Raw genomic sequence first — 23055 nt, 5'->3', positions numbered from 1 at the left:
AAACAACCTTAGGGGAAAAAAAAGAGGACCTGATGCAAAGGGCTTGGGTGGAGAGCAGATGCTTTGAAAATGATTAGGGCAAAGAATGTACGGATGTGCTTTATACAATTGATGCATGTATATGTATGGATTGTGATAAGAGTAGTATGAGCCCCTAATAAAATGTTAAAAAAAACAACCTTAATTCCAAAACACAGTATTAAAAAAGTAGCTGTACTATGTATTTCCATATTGGCATTTACACATATGTATATATATTTCCTTTTCAGCTAAAAATGAATGTCATCCAGAGAGGTCTGATGGATGTCAACACTTCTGCCATCCAGGGCAGGAATCCTATAGGTGCAGTTGTGCTGAGGGCTATAAACTTGGGACAGATGGCAAATCGTGTGTTCCCAGCAGTAAGTTCTCAAGTGGGAAAAGGCTGTCTCATCCCTGAAACTGTCAACTCGCACCCCATCCTTTTTCCTGTTATAATGTCATTAAAGCCATGTCTTCTTTTTGTAATGCAGAGTAGCTATAATTCAACTTGTAAGCCTTATCTCTACATTAGAGCAAAGATAGTGACCAAAAAGTACTGCTGGTTATGACTCGCCTTGCCCAAATTACAGCTTCTGACTTTATGCATAGGTACTTATAATAAGTAACCTGTAAGAGTTATTTTCACTATGCTTTGTGGATGCCTAATTATAAAATAATTAGTATGAAGAAATAAGAAAGAATGTAGAATAAGAAGGAATAGGAGTACACCAGGAGGTCTGACTTGGAAGGTGCTGACTTTTCGCCTGTTTTCCCTATAAATGGAGAGAAATGCGCATGTGGAATCCTGAGTTCAGAATACATCAGGAGACTAAATAAAAGGAACCAGACTCTTCACATTTTCCCATGGCAGGTAACAGAAATGTTTTCATGTGCTTTTATTTTATGTTACAAACATCACCTACTTGTACTTTGTACTTCATTTGCCAAATAGAAACTTAAAGACAACGTAAAGCAAACATGTTTTAGCTGCACTATTTAAAAAAAAGAAATGATGTGGGTGCCACCTCTTACCATTCCTGACACCAGCCATTCTTGCTACAGTATGTTCTACTTTTTATCTGGGCTCTAAAATTCAGTGCCACACAGAATTTGATCGGGCGATGTTACAAATCTTCTTTAGAGTTACAAACGCCCAAAGGACATGCCATTTCTCTATGACTCAATCCAAAGACACTAGGCTTGAGCTCTGTGGGTCAACAAACTTAACCCCTCCAATGAAGTGTCCAGAGGCCCCTCACTCCACAAGCCAGCCTCCTGCCCAAGAGCACTCAGTGTCATTTGCTCTGTGGGCTGGGAGTCCCCACTCTGGTTCCTGGCCTGCTGCCACTGCTCCTCTCAAGTCAAAGGGTTTGAATTCCAGCTCCATGATTTTGTTCCCTACATTTTCTGTTTGATATTCATCTTTGTTAATTCCCTCTTTTCTCCCTTAACTGATATACAACTTAAGCAATCTATTTATATTATAGTTACTCTTGAATTTTTGGGGGGTGTTTTATTTTTTTTTAATTTTTAATCATTTTATTAGGGGCTCATGCAACTCTTATCACAATCCATACACACATCAAACTGTGTAAAGCACACTTGTACATTCATTGCCCTCATCAGTCTCAAAACATGTGCTCTCCAGTTAAGCCCCTGGCATCAGCTCATTTTTTCCTTCCCTCCCTGCTTCCCCCTCCCTCAGAAACCCTTGACAATTTATAATTATTTTGTCATATCTTGCCTTGTCCGATGTCTCCTTTCACCCACTTTTCTGTTGTCCGTACCTCAGGGAGGAAGTTATATGTAGATCCTTGTAATCAGTTTCCCACTCTTGAATTTTTAAAATGAATACTTAATGGTAGGTTTGGCATTTGGCTGCTGGCTGTATGATCCAATAAAGATTTACAGTCTCAGAAATTCTATATAGCTAATGTTACTGTATGTCGGAATGGACTATCTGGCAGTGAGTTTGGTTTTGTCTTTCATGATGTAGCAATATATAATTGATCATTTTACTCTCCTTCTAAATAAATTCAAGTATTTCACTATAGCCTCACCTGCTATTTTAATCAACATTTTCTTCTTCTTTTCTAACTCCATAAAGTATTATGGTTATGGTTTTACACCACCAAACGGCACTGTGTCCTGATCCTGCACCTTGTCACTAGCGGTCGTCTGTTGTTTTTTTCAGGTAAAACTAACAGATTTCAGAGGAAATGACTTCTGTGGTGGTGTTATCCTACAGGAAAACTTTGTGCTGACAACTGCAAAGTGCTCACTCATGCACAGTAATGTGAGTGTGACAGCAAGTAAGTGCATCATGAATTTGAGTAAGATTACCTGTAAGAATGGCACTGTTTTGAACTCAAGACCAAACTGAAGGTCACTTCAACAAGACCGACATAATTATAAGGTCAAAATGTATAGTCAAACACCTAAGTAGGAAAATAATGAGTAGCTGAGGAAGAAATCACAACGGCTAAAAATGTAACTTCACTTGACATTGAAATGGTATAGATTGTGGTATAAAAGATATGAGTAATTAGAAGGCAGGAAAAGTTGGGTTTGAATTGCCCCTTCACCATAGGTGACACTGGTCTACCATTTTCTCCTATTAAAAATTGGGCAAAGGTTTCTACCTCAAAGGGACATTATAAAGGAGAAAGTACACACTCTGAAATCAAATGCCATCTGAACACTAGAGCTTGGGAATCTCAAGGACCTCAGTGAGCTTTCCCTCACCATCCTTGAATTTGTTTTCCAGTCAATAAAATGTCAGGCCAAAAGTCTACTTCTAAATTGCTTAATCTTGAAGTGCTGAGAGAAGTTCTTCATAACTTCCTATTTTTCTGGCCATTTCACCCCACTCGATTGTATCCTCCCACCCCAACGACTCCTAGAATTTGGGGTTTTTGCTTTTGTTTTTAAGAATAATGTGAGGAAAGATCATGGAAATTGGTTGAAATACTTCATTTTTGTTATTTACCTTTCTGTCCACATAAGAAAACTCAGAAACACAGGTAGCCAGTGCGGTGTAGCACACTACCGCTATGCTTTGTAATACCACGATTCAGTCAGGAATTAGTTTCTAATTTCCACGTTGAAAATCAGTTTTAAAAACTAGGGATTATCCATTATTTCAGATGTGAACAGGATGAGTAACAGCTCACTGACAATGAAAGTGAAGCAAATTCATGTGCACATGCGGTACAACAAAGAGACTGGCGAAAACAACGTGGCCCTGCTGGAGCTGGAGGAGCCCATTCAGTGCCTCAGCTCGGGCCGTCCAGTCTGCTTGCCCGAAAATGACTTCGCCGAGCACATTCTGCTTCCAAGGAAAGGGGGCCTTGTCAGCGGCTGGACACTGCCTGGGAATGAATCACTCGCCTCACTAATGAAGATGCCGGTTTCACATTTTAATGAGGAGGATTGTGGAAGAGCACTCAATGTGACAGTCACAACCAGAATGTATTGTGAGAAGAGTCCCTTCGTCACGGGGCCGTGGATGGAGGGAAGCATTGTCACAAGGCCGCACAAAGGCACTTGGTTTCTGACGGGGATTATGGAAGCGTCGAGAAAAGAGTATGGGCAGGTGTTTCTCTTCACCAAGATTTCAAGATACTCGCTCTGGTTTAGTCAAATAATGAACTAATTACAAGTCAGCTAAATGGAAAAAGAATCACTATGTGGTGAAATTCCAAATTGTATCGGCAACCCCGGGGAGAAAGTGGAATTGTTCGTCCTGGGAGGCTGCCCCTGCTCCAGGACAGCCAGTCAGCTAACACGACCAAGGTTACTGCCGGTCGATCATTAGTGTTGTGCTATTTCTTTCTTTAGAATTTTTCAAGGATCTAAACAGAGACCTGGCTTAGATACACTGAGTAATAAAATACCATGCATTTGTTAGCAATGAAACTGGACTTTCTTAAATGATCTTCTTCAAATCTGTTTTCTGATGCTCATGAGTCAACTTACATAGCTTAGTCTAAGAATAAACATACTATATACATATGTGTATGTCTTTGATATGGAAGCTTTTAAGAATTGCTAGCTCTAAGGTTATCTTGCAGGAGCTCCAGATGGTGTAGTGGTTACGCTTTGGGCTGCGATAATGCGATCTGCAAGATCAGCAGTTCAAACCCACCAGGTGCTCCTTGGGAGAATGGCTTTCTAGTTCTGTAAAGAGAACCTCAGAAACTCACAGGGCATACAGATCTTGCCTGCAAGAGCACTATGAGTTGGTGTCGACTCCACGGAAGTGAGGAGTTACCTCAAAATTCTATTGGATTTACCTCTTGCCAACAAGAGTGAAAGTTGCTAAATGTTGGAAAATGTTAACTGGAAATGAATTTGAGAGAGGAGGAAAATAATTCTAAAAGAGAATAGTGCACAGACGCAGCTTTAGAGAAAAGGGTCCGGATGCATAAGGCTTAGAAGACAGACAGCACTTCAGGCCTTTAGAGTAGGAATGTGCACCGAATACGCAACTCAGATTCACATATGCAGGCTCCATAGAAGCCACTGGTTCAGGACTCGAGAACTTGTATTCTCTCAGCTCTGCTTCTGGAAGCCACATACGTAACCCTTGACCAGTTTTTTTTGTCTGTTTTGTCAGTCTACATGAGAATACTAGTAGTATCTGGCTGGTACAGGTTAACACGCAAATAGGATTTAGTACACTTGTCTACTATCATGATGAAGACTATAGTTTCCATCAGGAATAGAACAAAGGCCAGAAAACATTGTGCTTCCCTAGAATCTATAAAAATTCTTGGTGTCTCCTTTTTGCTAAACACGAAAAGATCAAATGGGGAAGAGTGGCTGGTGGGGGAGGGGGCTCTCACTGCAGACAGTTGTGGAAGAGTGGAGAGGATTCTATTTTTAAGGGATTAAGAGTTGAAGCTGACTTAAAAATCCTTTTGCATATTAAAATCTTAGAAATTTCAACAACTGATTTTTAAGTTTTATAATTCTTCAACATGCTATACATCTTATTTTTTGATGTTATACTTTAATCTCAGAATTCAATTTGTGGGTAGGGGAGCAATCTGCTGACAAGTTCATCTACTTCTCTGAAAGAACTGGTAATGCTAATCTAATTCACTGCTGTCAGCTCAGAGACCCTGTAGGGCAAAGTAGAACTGCTCCATGGGTCTCTGAGGCTGTACATCTCTACAGAAGCATATTGCTTCATCCTTCTCCTGCGGAGGGGCTGACAATTCAAACCTCTGATTTTTTGGCTGGCAGCCCAGCACTTCACACTATGCACCTAGTTAACCGTAGGTTGTTATGGTGAATTTTTAAATCTTGAAATTTATATTATTTTTAAACAGTCAAAAACCAAACTCACTGTTACCGAGTCAATTCAACCCTATAGGACAGTGTAGAGCTGCCCATGTGTATTTCTCAGTCTGAACTGTTACACCTTGGTCTGTCAACTTGAAGGTCAGCAGTTTGAAACCTGGTTAGTTGCTCCTGGGGAGAAAGACTAGGCTTTCTACCCCTATAAAGAGTTAGTCTTAGGAATTCACAGAGGAAGTTCTACTCTGTACTATAGAGCCACTGTGTTGGTAACAACTCAATGGCAGTGAGGGTTTTTTGTTTTTAATGGCTTGGAAGCATCTTATGCTTTTCTTCTGGGGTGTCTCAAGGTAGACCCAAATCTCCACCCTCTGTTAGCAGCCAAGCATGTTAACTACTTGTACCACCCAAGGAATATGCTCACCTGGATGCTAACGATATCTTTAAAATATTTTAATATTTATGTAAGCAATGCTGCAGAAATATCAGCAATCTGGCTTATGGTATTTATTTGCATGTCAAATCTGAACTTGCTAACCCAGAGTAGACACCCTATTTGAAACTACTTACATAAAAGCAAATGAAGAAGTTCATTGCAGTAACGGGCTCTGTGAGACAAGGGCCATTACAGGGCAGACTGAGGGCTGAAATGCCAGCTGAGACATTTAAAACAGAATCATTCTATTGACAGATGTAGTTTAATAAAATGGCTAGAAACCATTTGAAATCAGAGAAATCTAGATAAGGTAAATAGCTTGGCTTTGGTGACAGTTTAAAGGGGTTAAAATATTTTATTCTATAGGCAGAGATTAATTGATCATTTGATGTCCATGAAAAACCCAATGATAAATGCCTTTGTGTATGTTCCTGCACTTGAACTAGGCTACTCTGTGCTTGGGCCTTCAGTGTATACACAGAAGAGCACATGTTCCTACATGTAGTCATGTATGACCTTAAGCTATCAATCTTTGATTATCTGTGTCTATACTTACTATTCAATAGTTTGCCTGAAAACATTGACAGACCTCTGCTTTCTACAGCTTTAAACCCAAATGTATTAAATTCAGGTATGCTTATAGAAATACAAATGCCCAAGTTGTTATGAAAAGCAAACTTTAACTGGATGTTGATGACATTCTGCGGAGTCGTAGAGAAATGTAAAGCTCTAAGAGAACAGTGGTCCAGGGGAGATAAAGCTAGTGTACATAGAAAGCACACTGCAGTACAGTACACCTCCATTCTTGGCAACATGAAGTCATCTGTCACTGTCTTAGTGGCTAGTCTCAGTTTCTAGAAATCGGTGCTCAGGGTAACTGGGGAAAGCAGCAGCTTTTGAGGTTAATGAAAGTGCACTGGCATGAAATCTATGTGCATTAATGCCATTCTACAAAGGGATACCCACCCCCAAATTTTTAAAAAGTTGGTTTTCAAAGCTATGTATTTTTTTTACAAAGCAACCTATCACTTCAAAGTACTCTCCATTACACTTAATACATTTGTCAAATTTGTGATTCCATTCTTTTTTTAAAAATGTTTTATTAGGGGCTCATACAACTCATCACAATCCATACATACATCAATGTGTAAAGCAGCCTTGTACATTCATTGCCATCATTTTCAAAGCATTTGTTCTCCACTTAAACCCTTGGCATCAGGTCCTCTTTTTTTGCCCCTCCCTCCTTCCTCATGAGCCCTTGACAATTTATAATTATTTTGTCACATCCTGCCCTGTCTGCCGTCTCCCTTCACCCCCTTTTCTGTTGCCCGTCCCCCAGGGAGGTCACATGCAGATCCCTGTAATCAGTTCCCTCTTTCCAACCCACTCTCCCTCTACCCTCCCAGTATCGTCACTCACACCCCTGGTCCTGAAGGTATCCGCCGCCCTGGATTTGTGATTTCATTCTTGGCAACATTTTCAAACTCGTCTGTTTATATGGATGACAGCATCTTCATTTTTTTACTTTACCTCTTCTACATCATCAAATTGCTATCCTTTCATGGCCCTCTTCATTTGAGGAAACAAAAAGAAGTCACATGGAGAGGTCAGGTGAGTAATGTACATGGGGCAAGAGAGGCATACTTTTTTTTGCCCAAAATTGGCGCACTGAGAGGGCTGCATGAGCAGGTGCGTTGTCATGGTGGCAAAACCAGTCCATCTGCTACAAACCCACACTGTTTTTTTATCCCACACTGTTATGCAATTCTTTTAAATCTACACAGAAAGCTTAACAGTCTGATCTGGTGGAACAAACTCCAAATGCATTTTTGTCCATTCAGAAAGTTTATGGACATCCAGAATGAGGTTTGTCATCAATCGACATTTCACCTTTTTTTGGAATGAGAAAACCACTTGTTCACTTGAGTTTTTCTCATAGTGTGGTCCTTGGAAGCTGTGTTTAACATTGCAACAGTTTCTGCGGCATTTTTCCCAAGCAGGAAACAAATGTTCACAGCCGCACGCTGTTCTCTTAAATTGGCCATCACAAAAAATGAAGTTTGAGAAAAACTGCTTTCATGAAAAAACTCACTGACCAGAGAGCACTTTCCAAGGCAACCCCACTGGGTGCACTGACTCAGTGAGCTGCTCGATGCTCATCTAGCAGGAAAAACGTGTCCAACAAAACCTTGGCCCAGCGGAGCTGTATTCTGATTTTGGGGGTACCCCCTCATAGATTGAAGGTTTAGGGATGACCTCTGTGTTCTCTCAGCCTGAACATAAGGCAGACCCTACACAATGTTACTGATGGAGCATCTCGCCCTCAGCACAGTCTTCAGGGCTTAGGACAATTTGTCTGCTTCATGTGACATCAGTAAAATAATGGACTATTTTACACCACTAAGTCTGGTAGCGGTTTCTTAAGACAGCTGATAGAGGGGCCACATACATAAATGAATATTTCCAGACATGGTGACTATCGAATAAAAGAGAATTCACACTTCTAGACTGGTTCCTCTGCACAAAGCAGGTGAACAGCTTTCAAATAAGTTAACTCGGCAGAGATTAGCTTAAATGTTTTATTATGAAGTTTTCTTCTTTCCTAACTTTTTCATAAACAGAAGACATAAAGATGAAAAGGACAGGCTATGAAATCTGGAAATTTTAAATACAATTGAATTCAACTTTAAAAGAGAAGCCATTTTAATACTTAAAAATAGATGTATCCTGCAAGAGACAATTAAAAAAAATATGGTATTTGTATAAATTCAGAATGTCTTTTTTAATAGAAAATTACAAAAAATTACAAAGAAAACTTTTATGAACAATATTTATAAAAAAGTAAACTGGGTAGCTGCCTTCAAGACAAAGCCTCTTTTGCAGGGTCCCGAGAATACTGCCGAGCTCCCCCGAGGGGTTTTCCTGGTCTGAAAAAGGAATGCTGACTCTGTGAGGCGAACACCAGCCACGAGTGATAAAAGAGCATGTCCAGTCATCCATGCATGTCCACTGGAAAACTCAGTCTCACCATTCCTGAAAGGGGGGTCTTCAAGAGTTTCTCAACATGACTTTATTAGTACTGACTTCAACGCAATTGAAAACAAAGGCAACAAATTGCTCTTCCATTGTCATGTTACATACTCAACACACTGTTGATAGTGGAGGGAATGGGTTTTGCTTGCTCACGACTAGCTTCTGATGCTGATGTGATATATACCCTTTAATGTGACCCTGCAGGAGAAAAAAACGTAGAAATGACCTTATACTTCTAGATTTGAAGTACACGATAAGCATTTCTTCTTCAATGATTCAAAACAACAAACAAACAAAAACAGTCGCTCCCAAACGGACTCAATGCCTGCTGCCCCCACGTGTGTCAGAGTAGAAGCGTGCTCCATCGGGCTTGCTGGGGCCGATTTTCTCAGGAGCAGATTGTCAGGGTTTTTCCTGAGGTGCCTGAGTGGACTCCCACTTTGAAACTTTCAGTTAGCAGCCAGGCACTTCACTAGTTGCATGGCTCAGGGGGATTTCCCAGAAACACTCACTGCCCTTGAGTCAATGCGTGTACCGGTCAATGCTCACAGTTACCCAACAGAACATGGTACAACTGCCCTTGTGGGTTTCTGAGGCTGCACATCATTATGGGTACAGAAAGCCTCATCTTTTTCTGCAGAGCAGCTAGGGCCTTTGAACTGCTGACCTTTCAGTTAAGCAACCCAGTGCAATTTAAATCAACAAAGACAATAATATAAACATATGCAAGAAAAACATGGAAATGCATGAGGGAGTTTCAAAATGTTCATAGAATAATGGAATGAAAAGATAACAGAATTTTTGGAAACTTTTTGGAGTTCCCTTATATATTATATCCACTCACCCACCCTCTATAAAACCCTTTGTTGTGGTTATTTCCTGGAGTAAAATTAATTCTATTAGAAAATATCCAAAGACCTAGTAATAATCCTATTATAACGAAGATTCAAATTCTACCTAAAATTCTACTGTGAATAGTTGTTCAAATTAATGCAGGGAGATCACATACCATGTATATGAGATTAGCCAAAATACACTGAACTTCATCAATATCTACATCTTCTACTTGCATAAATTTCAAGGCAACCAGAAAAGCATCCAGAGACAACTGATGTGTTTTGAGTAACAAATACCTGAGAGAAGAAAATAGAATTCTATTTTACTAATTAGTAAAAAGTACTTCAAAGGTCAAGAAATGGTGACTCTATTAAACCACAAGGATCACTCCCCTCCCCCTTTTAATAAAGGAATGAAAAGTTTTTTCTCACCCATTAAAATACACTCTAAAAAGAAAAGCTATTAAACAATTTTAACTTTTCAATTTAAAGAAAGCACAACATTTATTTAAAAATTACTGAGTTTATTTTATTAACTCTAAGATGCATCTTTCTTCACATTTTTATATCTCTGAAATCAGGATACATTTAATAATAGATGGTATCTTAGAGTCAATAAACTATTGTTATTCCTATTTTTGATATATTATACATTGCAAAAAGTCTGATTTTTGAAATTTAACGCAAAGCCTGTTGGGATCAGATCTTACAGAAGATAGTCAGCCTCCAGTATTACATGTAAGAAAAGAAACAATTATATATTAAGACTTAACTTGCTGACAAATGAGTGACGGGGGAGCTTTACTTGGTCATCAAGAGAGGAATTGAGCAATCTGTCTTACACATTCGGATAACGCAGGAAGTATTTGAATCTGAGGGCCCACTTTAAAAATACTGGCTGCAATAGTCTCTTGTCACATACAATCTAGTGTTGTGTCGATAAAATGCACTGCTTCTCCCCAAAGTGGGGACAGTGTTGTCATCGATAACAACAACAAGGTAAGTAAGGAGGCAATGGCTAGTTAGGTCTGAAGATTTCACTGTATTTCACACAATTGAAAGAAAGGGAAGATCATACCAGGAAGGGAAGGGGAAGGTGTGGCGAGAGAGGGAGAACCTACCACAATGATCTACACCTATAACCCCCTGGCAGGGAGATGGACAATAGAAAAGTGGATAAAGGGAGACATTGGTCAGTGTAAGACATGAAAACATAATAATAAACTATCAAGGGTCCATGAGGCAGGGAGAGTGGGGTGAGAAGGGAAAAAATGTTTTGAAAATGATGATGGCAACAAATGTACAATGGTACAATGGATGGATGTATTGATTGTGATTTAAGAGTTGTACGAGCCTCCAATAAAATGATTAAAAGGAAAAAAAAGAGTTACAATTTTTTTAAGAAAAAGAAAGGGAAGATGATGAGACCCAAATTCAAATAGATCATGATCCTCATCTCAGAAGATCGCCCCCCCGCCTCCCACTGTGATGTTTTCCATTACTTATACTAAGAATGTAGCATTAGTTAATTAGTAAAAAAAAAGACAACAGTTTGCTTACACTTTCTTAAAAAGATTCCTGTAGGTGATGATCTTCAGTTTTTCAAGAATAAGGAAAATACCACAGCGAATAAAAAAGGTTTCATGCTTTGCCAGGGCTTCATTCAGTAGTAAGAGATTGCCTTCACTGAGGTTGGGAGAGGGAAAGGAGGCGCAAGAATAATTATAAAACATAACAACTCCAGCAAGAAAGAATGGCAGAACACAATGATTTCTTCCAGAAGATGTGACCGTTTCATTAAATTTCACATATTTAAAAAATCCCAAATGATCAAATTACAGTACTCTACCTTACAGCTTTGGTCACTTCAGCAAACTGCATAAGATGATACTTTTTCAAAAGTTCAATAGTTGGCATATGACCCTAAGACAAAGAGTTAATTTTCCAAAATAAAAATGCTTTCATTTTTAAACAGCTTTTTAAAATACATACTGAAGTATTAAGTATAAGGTAAAACACAACTTGTGTTTTCTAGAAATTTGTCTTAAGTAACTGAACAGTAATTAAAACATCATACACTGTCAAAAACAAAACAACAAAAACACCCTGGTCAGAAATCAGAAAACCTGTTCATGTCCAATTTTGTCCAAGACATATGACTTGGACCTTATTTGCTCTGGGCCTCATCTCTCATCATTTATATAATAGGGAGGGCAGTGGTTACTGAAGAAAGAGTAGGATGACATAGATTTAGAAATAAGGAAAAATTTTAGAGAGGAATCAGCAGAACATTTAAAACGCGTTCTCTAGGAAGTAGGATGGGAAGTGGGGAAGGATAGAAACAAGGTGGTTGCTTTTCGATTATGAAGCTCTTCTGAATAATGTTTTCACCAAATTTATCTATTGCTATTTATTGCTTTGATAATTAAAAAAATTAATGGGAAGAAAGCGCTTACTTTGAGAATTTTTCCCCCCAACTAACTCATCAGTTACTTGGCATTTCTTTTTAAATATAAAAAATAATTCTGGTGACTAAGATATCTACAGACAGGCAAGAACATTTTCCTTTCCTGGGTAATCTGCTTCTTCTTTTTTTTTTGTAATCTGTTTCTATTAGTGTTAGTCATTTTGGATGTTCAGGAAGATGTGAAAATAACATTGCATTTATATTGTGTGCTTTTGAATGGGTACTTTTAGGGGAAATAAAACCAGCAAAGACTTTCTAAAAAGAACTGTAAATACGAGTCATGGAAGGATCTAGGGCAGGTCACATACCAATGCTTACTCGGTCTCTATTTCGGGCAAGTGTTCACATAGAGTTCAGATGGTGAATGTATCATCGACTACACTTTTGAAAGTTTATTAACTTCTGTAAAGCAAGATGATCTGTAAACGCTGAGTGACAATCACGTACCAATAGCATTTTCACTGGAAGCAAATATATCAGAATCATTCTCTTGTTCTTCTGACTTGAGCGGTGACAACGCTCAAATGCAAATGACAGATACTCCTCAGCTAAAGAAACATAACACAGTGTTTCAGTCGAAAGCGATAGAAAAGCCGCCTACATTTTCTTCAGTATTCTCTGTGACAGTAAATGATCACATTTTCCCTCCTGCTCCTGACTCTCACATTTCATCTTTATATAAAAGGAAAAGGTTGCTTCTTTTATCATCACAAAAAATACCAGCCCAGTTTCATTTCAGTGGTTAGTATTTTTCCTTAAGTAAAATCTATAGCACAAAGTGAAAAGACAACTGGCAGGAAAGTTCTATTTAACAAAGGGGGAAATGCTGAAAAAATTCACTTTCACTGCGATTGGGATTTGCCGAAGGGCATCTGTTGCTGACAGTTGCCATTGAAGTTACATTGGCATCTAGTAAGCTACTGTTATTAGCATTTGTAAATTTTAATACACATGTACTCATAAACATCACAGTACGGAGGTTAAAGGAGAGAAAGAAAACCATTTCGTGCATTCAATTCAAAGATCAACCATACACTTAATTCTTTCTTACACACACCAAAAAAAACCCCCAAATACAAGGACTTTCATGATAGACTATGATGCCCTGACATATATTCTAGAAACCCAGTATGGCTTAAAAAATCATCAAAGGTAATTTTTATTTATTTAATCAATTATAGTGTCCAAAATAAGACAACATAATAACATAGCTTGGAACATATGTTCTCGTCAGTAATCATAAAATACAGTAATTATGTTCTCTAAGACTCTATCACTTAAGTTGAACAAAATGTCATGTCTTATTTAAAATACTAGAAAAAAGCTAAGTAACATACCTTGTTTAAAGTCACTGTCAAACATAGCCTTGCGTCCAACATAGTATCTGTATGTCACTCTCTGCGCAATGCTATAATCTTCTTTGAGATTTGAGCTGTCAATTGCTCGAATGAGAGGTTTGCACAAATGGAGTTTGTTGATCTGTAATGAGTAACAAGTCATTTAAAACAAATACAAAAAATATAAATCTCACCAAGCATATGCCTCATAATGGGAATTATATAACCTATTTCATACACCAAAGTTCGTTATTTAATAATAAAATCTAAAACAAAAAATGGCATGGTGTATTGTCACATTCGAAGCCTATGAGATTCACACCCCCCCCCCCCCCGGAAAACGGAAACCATTCAATGATGTTCAGTGATGAGCTGGTGGGACTGTCTGCAAACCCGCCACCAGATGAATTAAAGCAACTCAGACAGGAAAGCACATCAAGTATGTGACTTGAATTTAAAACTCCCAAAACAGATTATCCAAATTCCAGCTGCTCATTTGTGATGGAGCTTCTCTGATCTAGTCAACTTTATATAGCAAAGAATGATGCATTTATACGTCTATCCACCCATCACTTTTAAACAGCTGATAATTACAACAAAGGGTGGAAGTATCTGGAAAGAAACGGCTTGCATTTAAAATCCAGTTACCCCATGTTGGGCCAGTAACTTAACAGACTGGAACCTGAGCTTCCCTCAGAGCTGACACTGACCTCGGCGGACTGACATTTAAACACAACGATTCATGAAAGCATTGAGAATAGTGTCTTGCGCTCAGTAGGCAGTCAACAGTGTTAACTGTTAGAATTATGAGTCTCATTCACAAGCACTGGCAGGGAGGCTAGCTAAAAATGGAAAGAATATGGTAGCTAGGGAAATAGGGAGAAGGAAAATTCAAAGTATAAAGCTTATAAAGGATCACACATTATAAAGAAGCATACCTTAAAGTAAATTTTAAATAACTGATTCACCAGAAACAGCATCCCCCACTTCTTAGAATCCTCTATTCCAGCACGACTAGGGAAAAACAACTTTTAGAAGTTACACAGGAAATCACATTTTTCTTTATAAATCACAAACTTGCAGAACAAGTTGATATAAAAGTCCCACCGCTCAAGTCAAATAAGACAGAATGACAAAAGGGAATGTCTTACCTAACAGGTAAAATTAAAACAAGAGCCAAGCAGAAACCCTAATCCCCAGGAAAAAAGTAGGTAACAGATTTCTCCTGCTGGACCAGTTTCCTGCTCAGCTGAGATCAGCCTAGTTTGCAGAACTATGATGCAAAAGCTAATTGTTATACACATCCTTTTAAAACATGTATAACAATGTCTTTACTCTTACCATTATACACAAAATGAATTTCTGGAATACACAACATTCAGGGTAAATCACAAAACAAAACAAAAGACATACAAAGTTCCAGAACAGGCAAAACAAATCTAGTAGGGAAAACTCCAGAACAGTGGCTGCCCTAGAGTGACCCTCCAGCTAGGCTGAAACTACCCTGGTGGGTTTTCCGAGAGCAAATCTTTACGGGAATTGCAGTCTCATCTTTCTCCCAAGGAGCAGCTTGTGATTTCAAACTTCTGAAATAGACGCTAGCAGCCAACACGTCCCCCAGCTTTAATGGCCTCTGCAATGGTCATTTAATAGTATCCCTTCACGTAGGACTAAATAAGATTAAAGGATTTTGATCATTATTCTTAAGCAACACTGGCCCGAAACAATGCAATTTCACTAAGGTAAGCATATTTGAACTAATGAAAAGCAAATAATGTGTGAAAAACCATTGTTTAAAGCCTTTACTTAGGCGTTTTTGACATATTGCTTACTTGCTAGCTGCCCCTGAGTTATTTTGACTGACACAAGCCCAAGGTGACGTGTGCTACAGGATTTTCAGTGACAGGGAGTTCCCAGCAGACTCGCAAGCCTTTCTCCCATGGTAGATGCTTCTGAGTGTAACCTTTCAGCTCGCACCGAGGGTAGGGACCATCTGCGTCAGCCAAGGGCTTTGAACATGCATGCCACCACAATCACAGAAACAGTCCATGCCCTTCTAGCACAAAGCTCGGATTCCATCACGGGCTCACAACTAACTCAATAGCCAGTCTTTCCCTTTGGTGCAAGACAGTCTGATGACATAAAACTGTGGGGCAGGTTTACCCTCTGCCATCTCTCCCCAACGACTCGGAGTGCGACCATCAGCTCTGGAACAGCAGTGGTTCTTAGATTGTGGTGCCTAAGCAGCAGCAGCAGCAGCAGCAGCGAACATACTAGCTATGCTCCAAACAGGAGAGAGCCGAAATGTTTGGGATTGGTTTAACAAGCTCTCCAGGTCTAAGACTATTATTGGTTCTTAAATTAAATGAAAAATGACTTAGGTTGAAGGTTGGCATACTGCAGCCCATGAGCCAAATCTAGCATACTGCCTATATTTGGACAACTACTAAACTAGTGGGTTTTTCTAATGGATTAAAAAACATCAACGTAAGAATAATATTTCATTAAAAATGAAAATTACATGAATTTAAAAAACTTTGATCACAATTTTTTGTTTTTTTTTAGTTTGCTTTTAAAAACACAAACACATTCTTTTTTAAAAAAAAATCATTTTATTGGGGGCTCGTCACATTCATTTTTTAATCTATACCTCCTTTCATACTATAATACCAAAGTTGATTATGGCCCACAAAGACTAAAATACCTGGCATTTTATAGAGTCTGTTGATCCCTGATCTAGAAGTCAATTACAAAAAGACAAGTATTATATGAGCCCACTACTCTAAGAAGAAACACCAATTGAACAAATCTTAGGAACCAATTCTGAGACTGTAAATGTTTATGGGAGCAGAAAGCCCCATCTTTTTTCCCAAGGACCAGCTGGTGAATTCAAATTGCTGCCCTTGTAGCTAACAGTCCAAGGTATTACCCCACTAAGCTCCAAGGCTCCTCTTCGAAGGAAGAGCTCTGGAAAATGAATACGTGGGTAAATGGAAAGATTACTTACTACACAATAAACTATTTAAAACAAAAATAACGATTATGGGTTTATAACATATGTAGAAGTAAAACCAAACCGACTGCCACTGAGTCAACTTGACTCCGTGACCATCCCGGGGTGTTCGAAGACTAAATCTTCACGGGGCAGAGGCCTCGTCTCTCTCCCTCAAGCTGGCCACAAGCTGAACGACCGGCTTGGCGGTCAGCAGCTGATGCTTAACCCACTGTACCACCAGGGTGCCTTAGACAAAAGACATGAAAGGGCAAATGCTTTTGGCAACACAATACAATATTGAAAATAGCTTAGCTTTCAAAATCCTTACTTACGTGTCACTGGCACAGACACGAAAACAACTCATTAATAATTCAGCTGCTTTTTCCAACATGTCCCCAATTTTGCTTTTTCCTTTCTTCACCAACTGTTGATCTGCCTATTAGAATATAAAAACTTAAGTTTTTAATTTGCTCTAGATTCCTTAATTAAAAAGCACATCACGGTGCGGCCAGCAGCAAACATGGCTACAATGAACAGAACAGCTAGCAAAGTTCTGGAGAAATCATCTAGCCTATAAAACAGTATTTTTAAAAAATCAAAATATCCATATTATTATAACTCTTCTACAAATCAAATCTCTCTTTAATCAATTCCAGCTAGTAAATTTACTCACCAATTTTTAACCTCCATTAAATATGACATTACATTACTAACAAACTTGAACTTAACTACGTTACTAACTTAACATTTATTAATCAATAATCCTTGAAACAAAAATGCTTACTCTATTTTAAATTCAACACTAGGTTTGGCTACTCTTTCTTTTTAGGGCAGTCTTAAGGAAGAAAGACCCTCTGTTTTCTCCCTCCCAGGGCTTCTCAAAGTATGACACATGAAGAGCTGTCTCAAAGAGAAGTACTAGAGTAACTGATGGAGTTACAGGGTGAGGTAGCAACTTTTCTCATGGAAGAAACAACCGAAGGATAAACATGGTTGGTTGTTTAGGCTGGGATGATGTCAGACCATTTTCTTCAAAACACATAAACAAGACTGGTACTTTTAGACAAACAACTGGCAGTATTTGTTGTCAATGGTAACACTCAAGTTTTCCAGCAAAAATTAGAATGTGGGAAACATACTGACCACCTTGAATAGGCAGCTTCCCATTATTTTTTAATTTCTTCTAGATTCCTTAATTAAAAGGAAAATCAGTGTGGCTAGCAAATCATATAATACATAAGCACAACCTAATCCTCATTAATATAGCCTAATCCTATTTATGAATACAGAGGTCAGGATTTATGCCATACCACAAATGGAGGCTAATTCTATTAGAGCATATCACAGAAGATACTCCTATTATAAAACTGCCAAATTACAGTATTACACAGCTGCCAAACCATTAAGAAGCAAGGCCTAATCAATTCTATGCATATTTTAGAAGACATGATTCAATCTGACACATTCATATTTTTTCATTTTTGTTGTCTTTACTACATGACACCCTAGACTTGTTCTTCTAAAGTTTTGAAAAGAACAATATAATGAAATCAAACAAAAGTTAGTCAAAGTTTTGTTTTTAAATGATATCGGAAATTAAACTTACATTATTGGCGAATATTCGAAGATCAAGTGCAACTGCATACATGATAGGCAAAGCCCTAGGGGGTGAAAAAGCAAATCTATCTGAAAAGGTTATGAACCAGAGACGCCATCACCAGAGGTTAAAATCATAAGGCACAGAAGTAACTGCAGAATGGGGAAGTTCCCTCCCTCGTCCCAAAATGTGAGTTACTGTTTCTTTCCTTACCTTCCATTGAAGGCAGGCTAACTGTCCTGGGCTTATTGCTCAACCAAAAAGCCACTGTTGTCGATTCTGACTCACTATATCGAGTGTTTTCAAGGCTTTGCAAATCTTTACAGGAACAGAAAGACTCATTTTTCTTCCATGGAAAAGACAGTGGGTTTGAAGCACAAACCTTGGGTTAGCAGGCCGATGCTTACCGGACAGTGCTACCAGGGCTCCTTCCTAACACCGAAGGGAAATAACAAAATGCTCAACTCCTGCTCACCAACTGGCCTTCCTAGCAGATCCCTGCAGCTCTTCAGAGGTCTGCCCCTGGTTCACTGACGAGTCCTGACCTAGAGAGCATTGCTTCATGTTGTTCTGAGGACATTTCCTTCCCTGTCACTCCTCACTACATACACTGCCAATCAAACGAAGACTTGGTTTAATAAGACTTCCTGACAGTCAATACAGTACATAATACACAAAATATCATAAGGCAATATTTAAAATGCAGGTGGCAATATTGATCTTTCTTTCATGTGTAAGTCCTGACTTTAAAACAATAAAGGCATTATTTTATTAAAAGTATTTATTGTAAGCTTTCTTTGACCTTCCTACAAAAAAAACCCAACAACAGTTTTTATATATTTTATCAGCGACGCTGGTGACATTAGTGGGTTATACATTAGTCTGCTAATGGAAAAGTCAGTTCGAAACCACCAGTTACTCCAAGGAGGAAGATGAGGCTTTCTATTCCAGTAAAGAATTAGTCTAGGAAACCCAGAGGCAATCTACCCTGTCCTACAGTGTTGCTATGAGTTGGATTAGACTCATAAATACTTTATTAATAAATTATAATTCACAACGTTATGAATAGAATAAAACAACCCAATCATTATGTACACAGGGGACTTCAAAAAGTTTATCGAAATTTCTGTTATCTTTTAAGTCCTTTATCCACAAACTTTTTCAAGATTCCTCATATTATGTCACAGCAAAAGAATTTACCTCATTGTTAAAAAAAAAAAAAAAGAATTTACCTCTTTTACCCAATGTAAGTTCAAAATTGACAGGAAAATAGTACTTAATAAACATTTAGGGAAATGGAAATTCCAAGATAAAAATGGTAACTCATTTTTTAAAATGCTACAAAAATCTCACTAATCTACATTGACTAAAACTGTACTCATGCTGACATCATCATATATCAACAAATTAAAATCCACATAAAATATATTTTTAAACCAAATCTTTAAAAAGCTTCTGCTTAATTACAAATAAAAATTCCCTTTGTCAATTAATAGCCATTTCTTTCTTGTTTTTTTTAATCATTTTATCAGGGGTGATAGACATTTCTGTTCAGACTCACCAGTTTTCTTCTTTGTGGGCCTGAAATGCTCGCAGGAATGATGTACTATGTTAAAGAAGGTATAATATCAAAATTCAATACTCTACATGACATTAAAATTAAAAATAAGGATTTAAAATTTTAAAGGATATAGATCAACCTTCACATTATATTCAAAATATTACTTTCTTGAAAAACACAAATTTTGAGATATTACAATTATCATTCAGTCTAAATGTAACTACATGCTTTCCCCCTATTAAAAAAATATATTGTGATTAGGTTTTCAAAAATTAACTATTTTAAAAACTTTAATTTGGTTTCTCTGAGTCTATATAATTACATATGTAACATAAATGCCTTAAAAGTCCAAAATACAGTTTATTTCAATTATGAAATTCTTGAATTCAATGGAGAGCGCTATCTCTAGGAGGCCATTCAATTTCAAGTATATTAAACATCAGTGTGACAAAGGAAACAACCAAAGTCCAGAGATGTATAATTAGAATACTTAGCTTTACATTCAACAATTCACACACATTCTGATTCAAGTCATCCATTGCAATCCCCTCCAGGTGCGAGCGCTTCTGTCGCTTCTTCCTGGCGTTTCCTGCCTCGATTCCTTCTCTCCTAACCCACTTAACTATGTCCTTATTTCTTCACTGACCATCTTTATAGTGCTTGGTTTAAATTTCTGTCTTTGCTCTACTAAAAGGATGTCTAGTTTTGCCAAAACCACTTTAAACGGTTATCTTTTCCTCATTTAATGTGCTTTGACCCTTTGTAAAAAAAATCAGATCTGGAAGTGAGAGGCCTTCTGCTTTTTTGTTCTTCTTTAGCAGTGCTTTGTTTATTCAGTCTCTCCCCTTTCCACAGAAAGTTGATGAGTCATCTCCTGAAAGAATGATACTGGATCCTGGATTACAATTACATTACATACATAGATCATTTTGGGTGTTGCTGTCAGTTGCCACAAAATCAATTCCAACCCACAGCAACCTTATGCACAACACAAACTACTGCTCAGTCTGAACGAGCCTCACAATTGCTCCTGTGCTTGAGCCACTTGTAGCAGCCACCATATTTCCCTTCTCCAGAGACTCGTCTCTCCTGACATGTCCAAAGTGTGTAAGCTGAAGTCTCGCCATCCTTACGTCTAAAGGAGCACTCTGGTCATACTTCTTCCAAGACAGATTACCTTGTCTGTTAGCAGTCCATAGTTTTTTTATTTTGTCTTTTTAGTACATGGTATTTTCAAGATTCTTCTCCAGCATCACGATTCAAAGGTTCGAAGCTTCTTTGGTCTTCTTTATTCAATGTCCTTTCACATGCACATAAAGCAACTGAAAATACCATTGCTTGAGTCAAGTGCACCTTAGTCTTCACAGTAACATGCTTGCTTTTCAACATGCTTAAGAGATCCTGTGGAACAGAATTACCTACTACTGATTTTGGGTAGTAAAGGCATGTTGGTAATGTTAAGTTTTGTTATGCATGAGCATGACATAGTCTTCAATTTATAGAAGTTTCTTTGGTTTCTTTTTAAAGTTTATTTTGTCCAAGTCTTTTGTTTGTCTGGTTAGATTTATTCTAAGTATTTCCTCTTGATGTATTCGATATTAAATTGTATTATGTACTTTGACTTTCAGAGTCCTCTGTTAATGTAATTGAATTCAAGTGCTTTTTATATGTTGATCTTGTACCATTACTTTGCTTAATCTTTCAATTACGGTATATAATTGTGTATAAGCTGAGTTTTTCAGTACATTTTTAATGCTGAAAATGTCCTCCTTACCTGTTCTCTGGAGCAGTGGGGGTGTTCTCTGGTCTCTCCTGCTCATCTGCGGGTACATGCGGCCTGTGGGTGGTCCGATGACTGCTGATATCACCGCTCTTCTTCTATCCTGCACACCGGCAGCCTCTGTGTTGTCTGTGCCACACTGGGCAAGAACCTGCCCGCTCTGTGTGCCGGCACCTGGGGCGCACCGCATCCTTGTCAGATGAATGCCGATGCGGCTGCTCTTCTCCCGCTCTTCTCCAGAGTTGTGACCAATGACATAGTCTTTACAGTCTTACGCGAGCTTGGTCACGCCCCCTTGCTCTGCCCAAGCATTGCTGAATAGAAGTACCGGTATATCTCTGGTTTTGGATATACAGTAAGTTTACTCACAGTAGTCCGCTATATTTCGCTTTTTATTTTATTAACTCCTATCTGGACCCAGTGTTGACTATGCTTGCATAGGGCAGTCTGTGTGAGGGCTCATAATATACACGCTGTATTGTGTACGCACTGTTACTGCATGTGTTGCGTTAGCACTTCCCATACACATGCAGGAACACTGCATATTCAGTAACGCAGCACATGCAGTAACACAGTGCATACACAATGCAGCGTGCATACCATGAGTCCTCACACCACAATGCAGCGTGCATACCATGAGTCCTCACACAGGCTGCTGTATGCAAAGTCATGTCATCCCATTCTGGAATATCACCAGCCTGCGTTAGGCCTCACACTACACAAGCTGCGTTGTGTACATGCGTTAAGGCAGAGTATGTAGTAATGCAGCGCATGCAGTAACACAGCATGTATAGTATGAGCCCTAACACAGGCTGCCATGCAAACACAGTCGTCGTCACATTCTGGAATATTATCACACCAAACTCTCCAAACCCTGAATTACTGTCAGCTCCCTTGGTGATCCAGCATGCTTTGGGTCTCGTGGTCTTTTCAGTGCGACTCTTTTGGGGGGTATCTTTTCCATGGTGAATTCTGTCTTGCTGCATTCTGTCAATTGGTTTTACTTCTTTATATGTATACTGGTAGTTGCCTGGACACCACCATTTTTACTGTCAATTGACCCCCTTTTAAGAACTAGGGCTTATTTTTGGAGTAGGGCTTACAGTAGATTTTGAGAATTCAATCGCTATGGTATAGCATTCTTTTTCAAAGTTTTTGGTTTTTTTATCCTATTAGAAATGGATGCCAATACTTCTAATCCTGGACTAAAATAAAAATGCAAACTTAGGGTTGTATCAAGAGCAGAAGAAAGCATTAACAGTATTGCAAGTGGGAATTTGGTGTTGATGAAGAACAAGTGAGGGAGTGGCGGAAAATGAAAGCTGACTTGGAAAAGATTGCAAAGGCATAAAAAGCTCAACGTGTTTTAACGACTTCATACAGGCCTCTAGAGACTGGATTGCATAAATGGGTTTTGGAATGTTGTCAAAATGGTTACTTGCAACACACATGGGGATTTGCTTACATGCCCTTCAAATGGCTAAAGAGGACAATTAAAAGCACAGGCTTCATGAATAGGTTTGCCCTGTTTTCGGCAAAGAACAAAGATCTCAAAGAAGTTGCCAAAAGACCTTGAAGAAAAAGTGATGTCATTCCATTCATTCATCATAAAACAAAGGATCCACAACTATTACCTGGGAGACATTGGGAACACAGATAAAACATCTAGGACCTTTGATCTTCCAAGC

The 23055-nt window shown here is 38.5% G+C and overlaps 2 protein-coding genes across 2 annotated transcripts in view; one reads left to right on the top strand and one right to left on the bottom strand.

The window, feature by feature from the left end:
- The window catches only part of PROZ (protein Z, vitamin K dependent plasma glycoprotein), a 35243-nt gene extending 31469 nt beyond the window's left edge, over window positions 1–3774 (top strand). Inside the window, exons 5-8 of the mRNA XM_075562589.1 lie at window positions 270–401; window positions 807–892; window positions 2216–2333; window positions 3168–3774. Coding sequence (XP_075418704.1) covers window positions 270–401; window positions 807–892; window positions 2216–2333; window positions 3168–3676 — 845 coding nt within the window. The 3' untranslated portion in view covers window positions 3677–3774. The remainder of the gene's footprint in view (window positions 1–269; window positions 402–806; window positions 893–2215; window positions 2334–3167) is intronic.
- A 3109-nt stretch (window positions 3775–6883) lies between these two features.
- The window catches only part of PCID2 (PCI domain containing 2), a 40423-nt gene continuing 24251 nt past the window's right edge, over window positions 6884–23055 (bottom strand). Inside the window, exons 5-14 of the mRNA XM_075563401.1 lie at window positions 19588–19629; window positions 18036–18090; window positions 16762–16865; window positions 14373–14448; window positions 13435–13576; window positions 12545–12645; window positions 11480–11553; window positions 11191–11316; window positions 9804–9927; window positions 6884–8992 (exon numbers count right to left, since the gene is read on the bottom strand). Coding sequence (XP_075419516.1) covers window positions 8903–8992; window positions 9804–9927; window positions 11191–11316; window positions 11480–11553; window positions 12545–12645; window positions 13435–13576; window positions 14373–14448; window positions 16762–16865; window positions 18036–18090; window positions 19588–19629 — 934 coding nt within the window. The 3' untranslated portion in view covers window positions 6884–8902. The remainder of the gene's footprint in view (window positions 8993–9803; window positions 9928–11190; window positions 11317–11479; window positions 11554–12544; window positions 12646–13434; window positions 13577–14372; window positions 14449–16761; window positions 16866–18035; window positions 18091–19587; window positions 19630–23055) is intronic.

The sequence above is a fragment of the Tenrec ecaudatus genome, chromosome 11 (genome assembly GCF_050624435.1).
Source record: "Tenrec ecaudatus isolate mTenEca1 chromosome 11, mTenEca1.hap1, whole genome shotgun sequence".
In the NCBI taxonomy this organism is placed as follows: domain Eukaryota; kingdom Metazoa; phylum Chordata; class Mammalia; order Afrosoricida; family Tenrecidae; genus Tenrec; species Tenrec ecaudatus.
The sequence above is the reverse complement of the archived record's forward strand: the minus strand, read 5'-3'. Positions and strand labels throughout refer to the sequence as shown.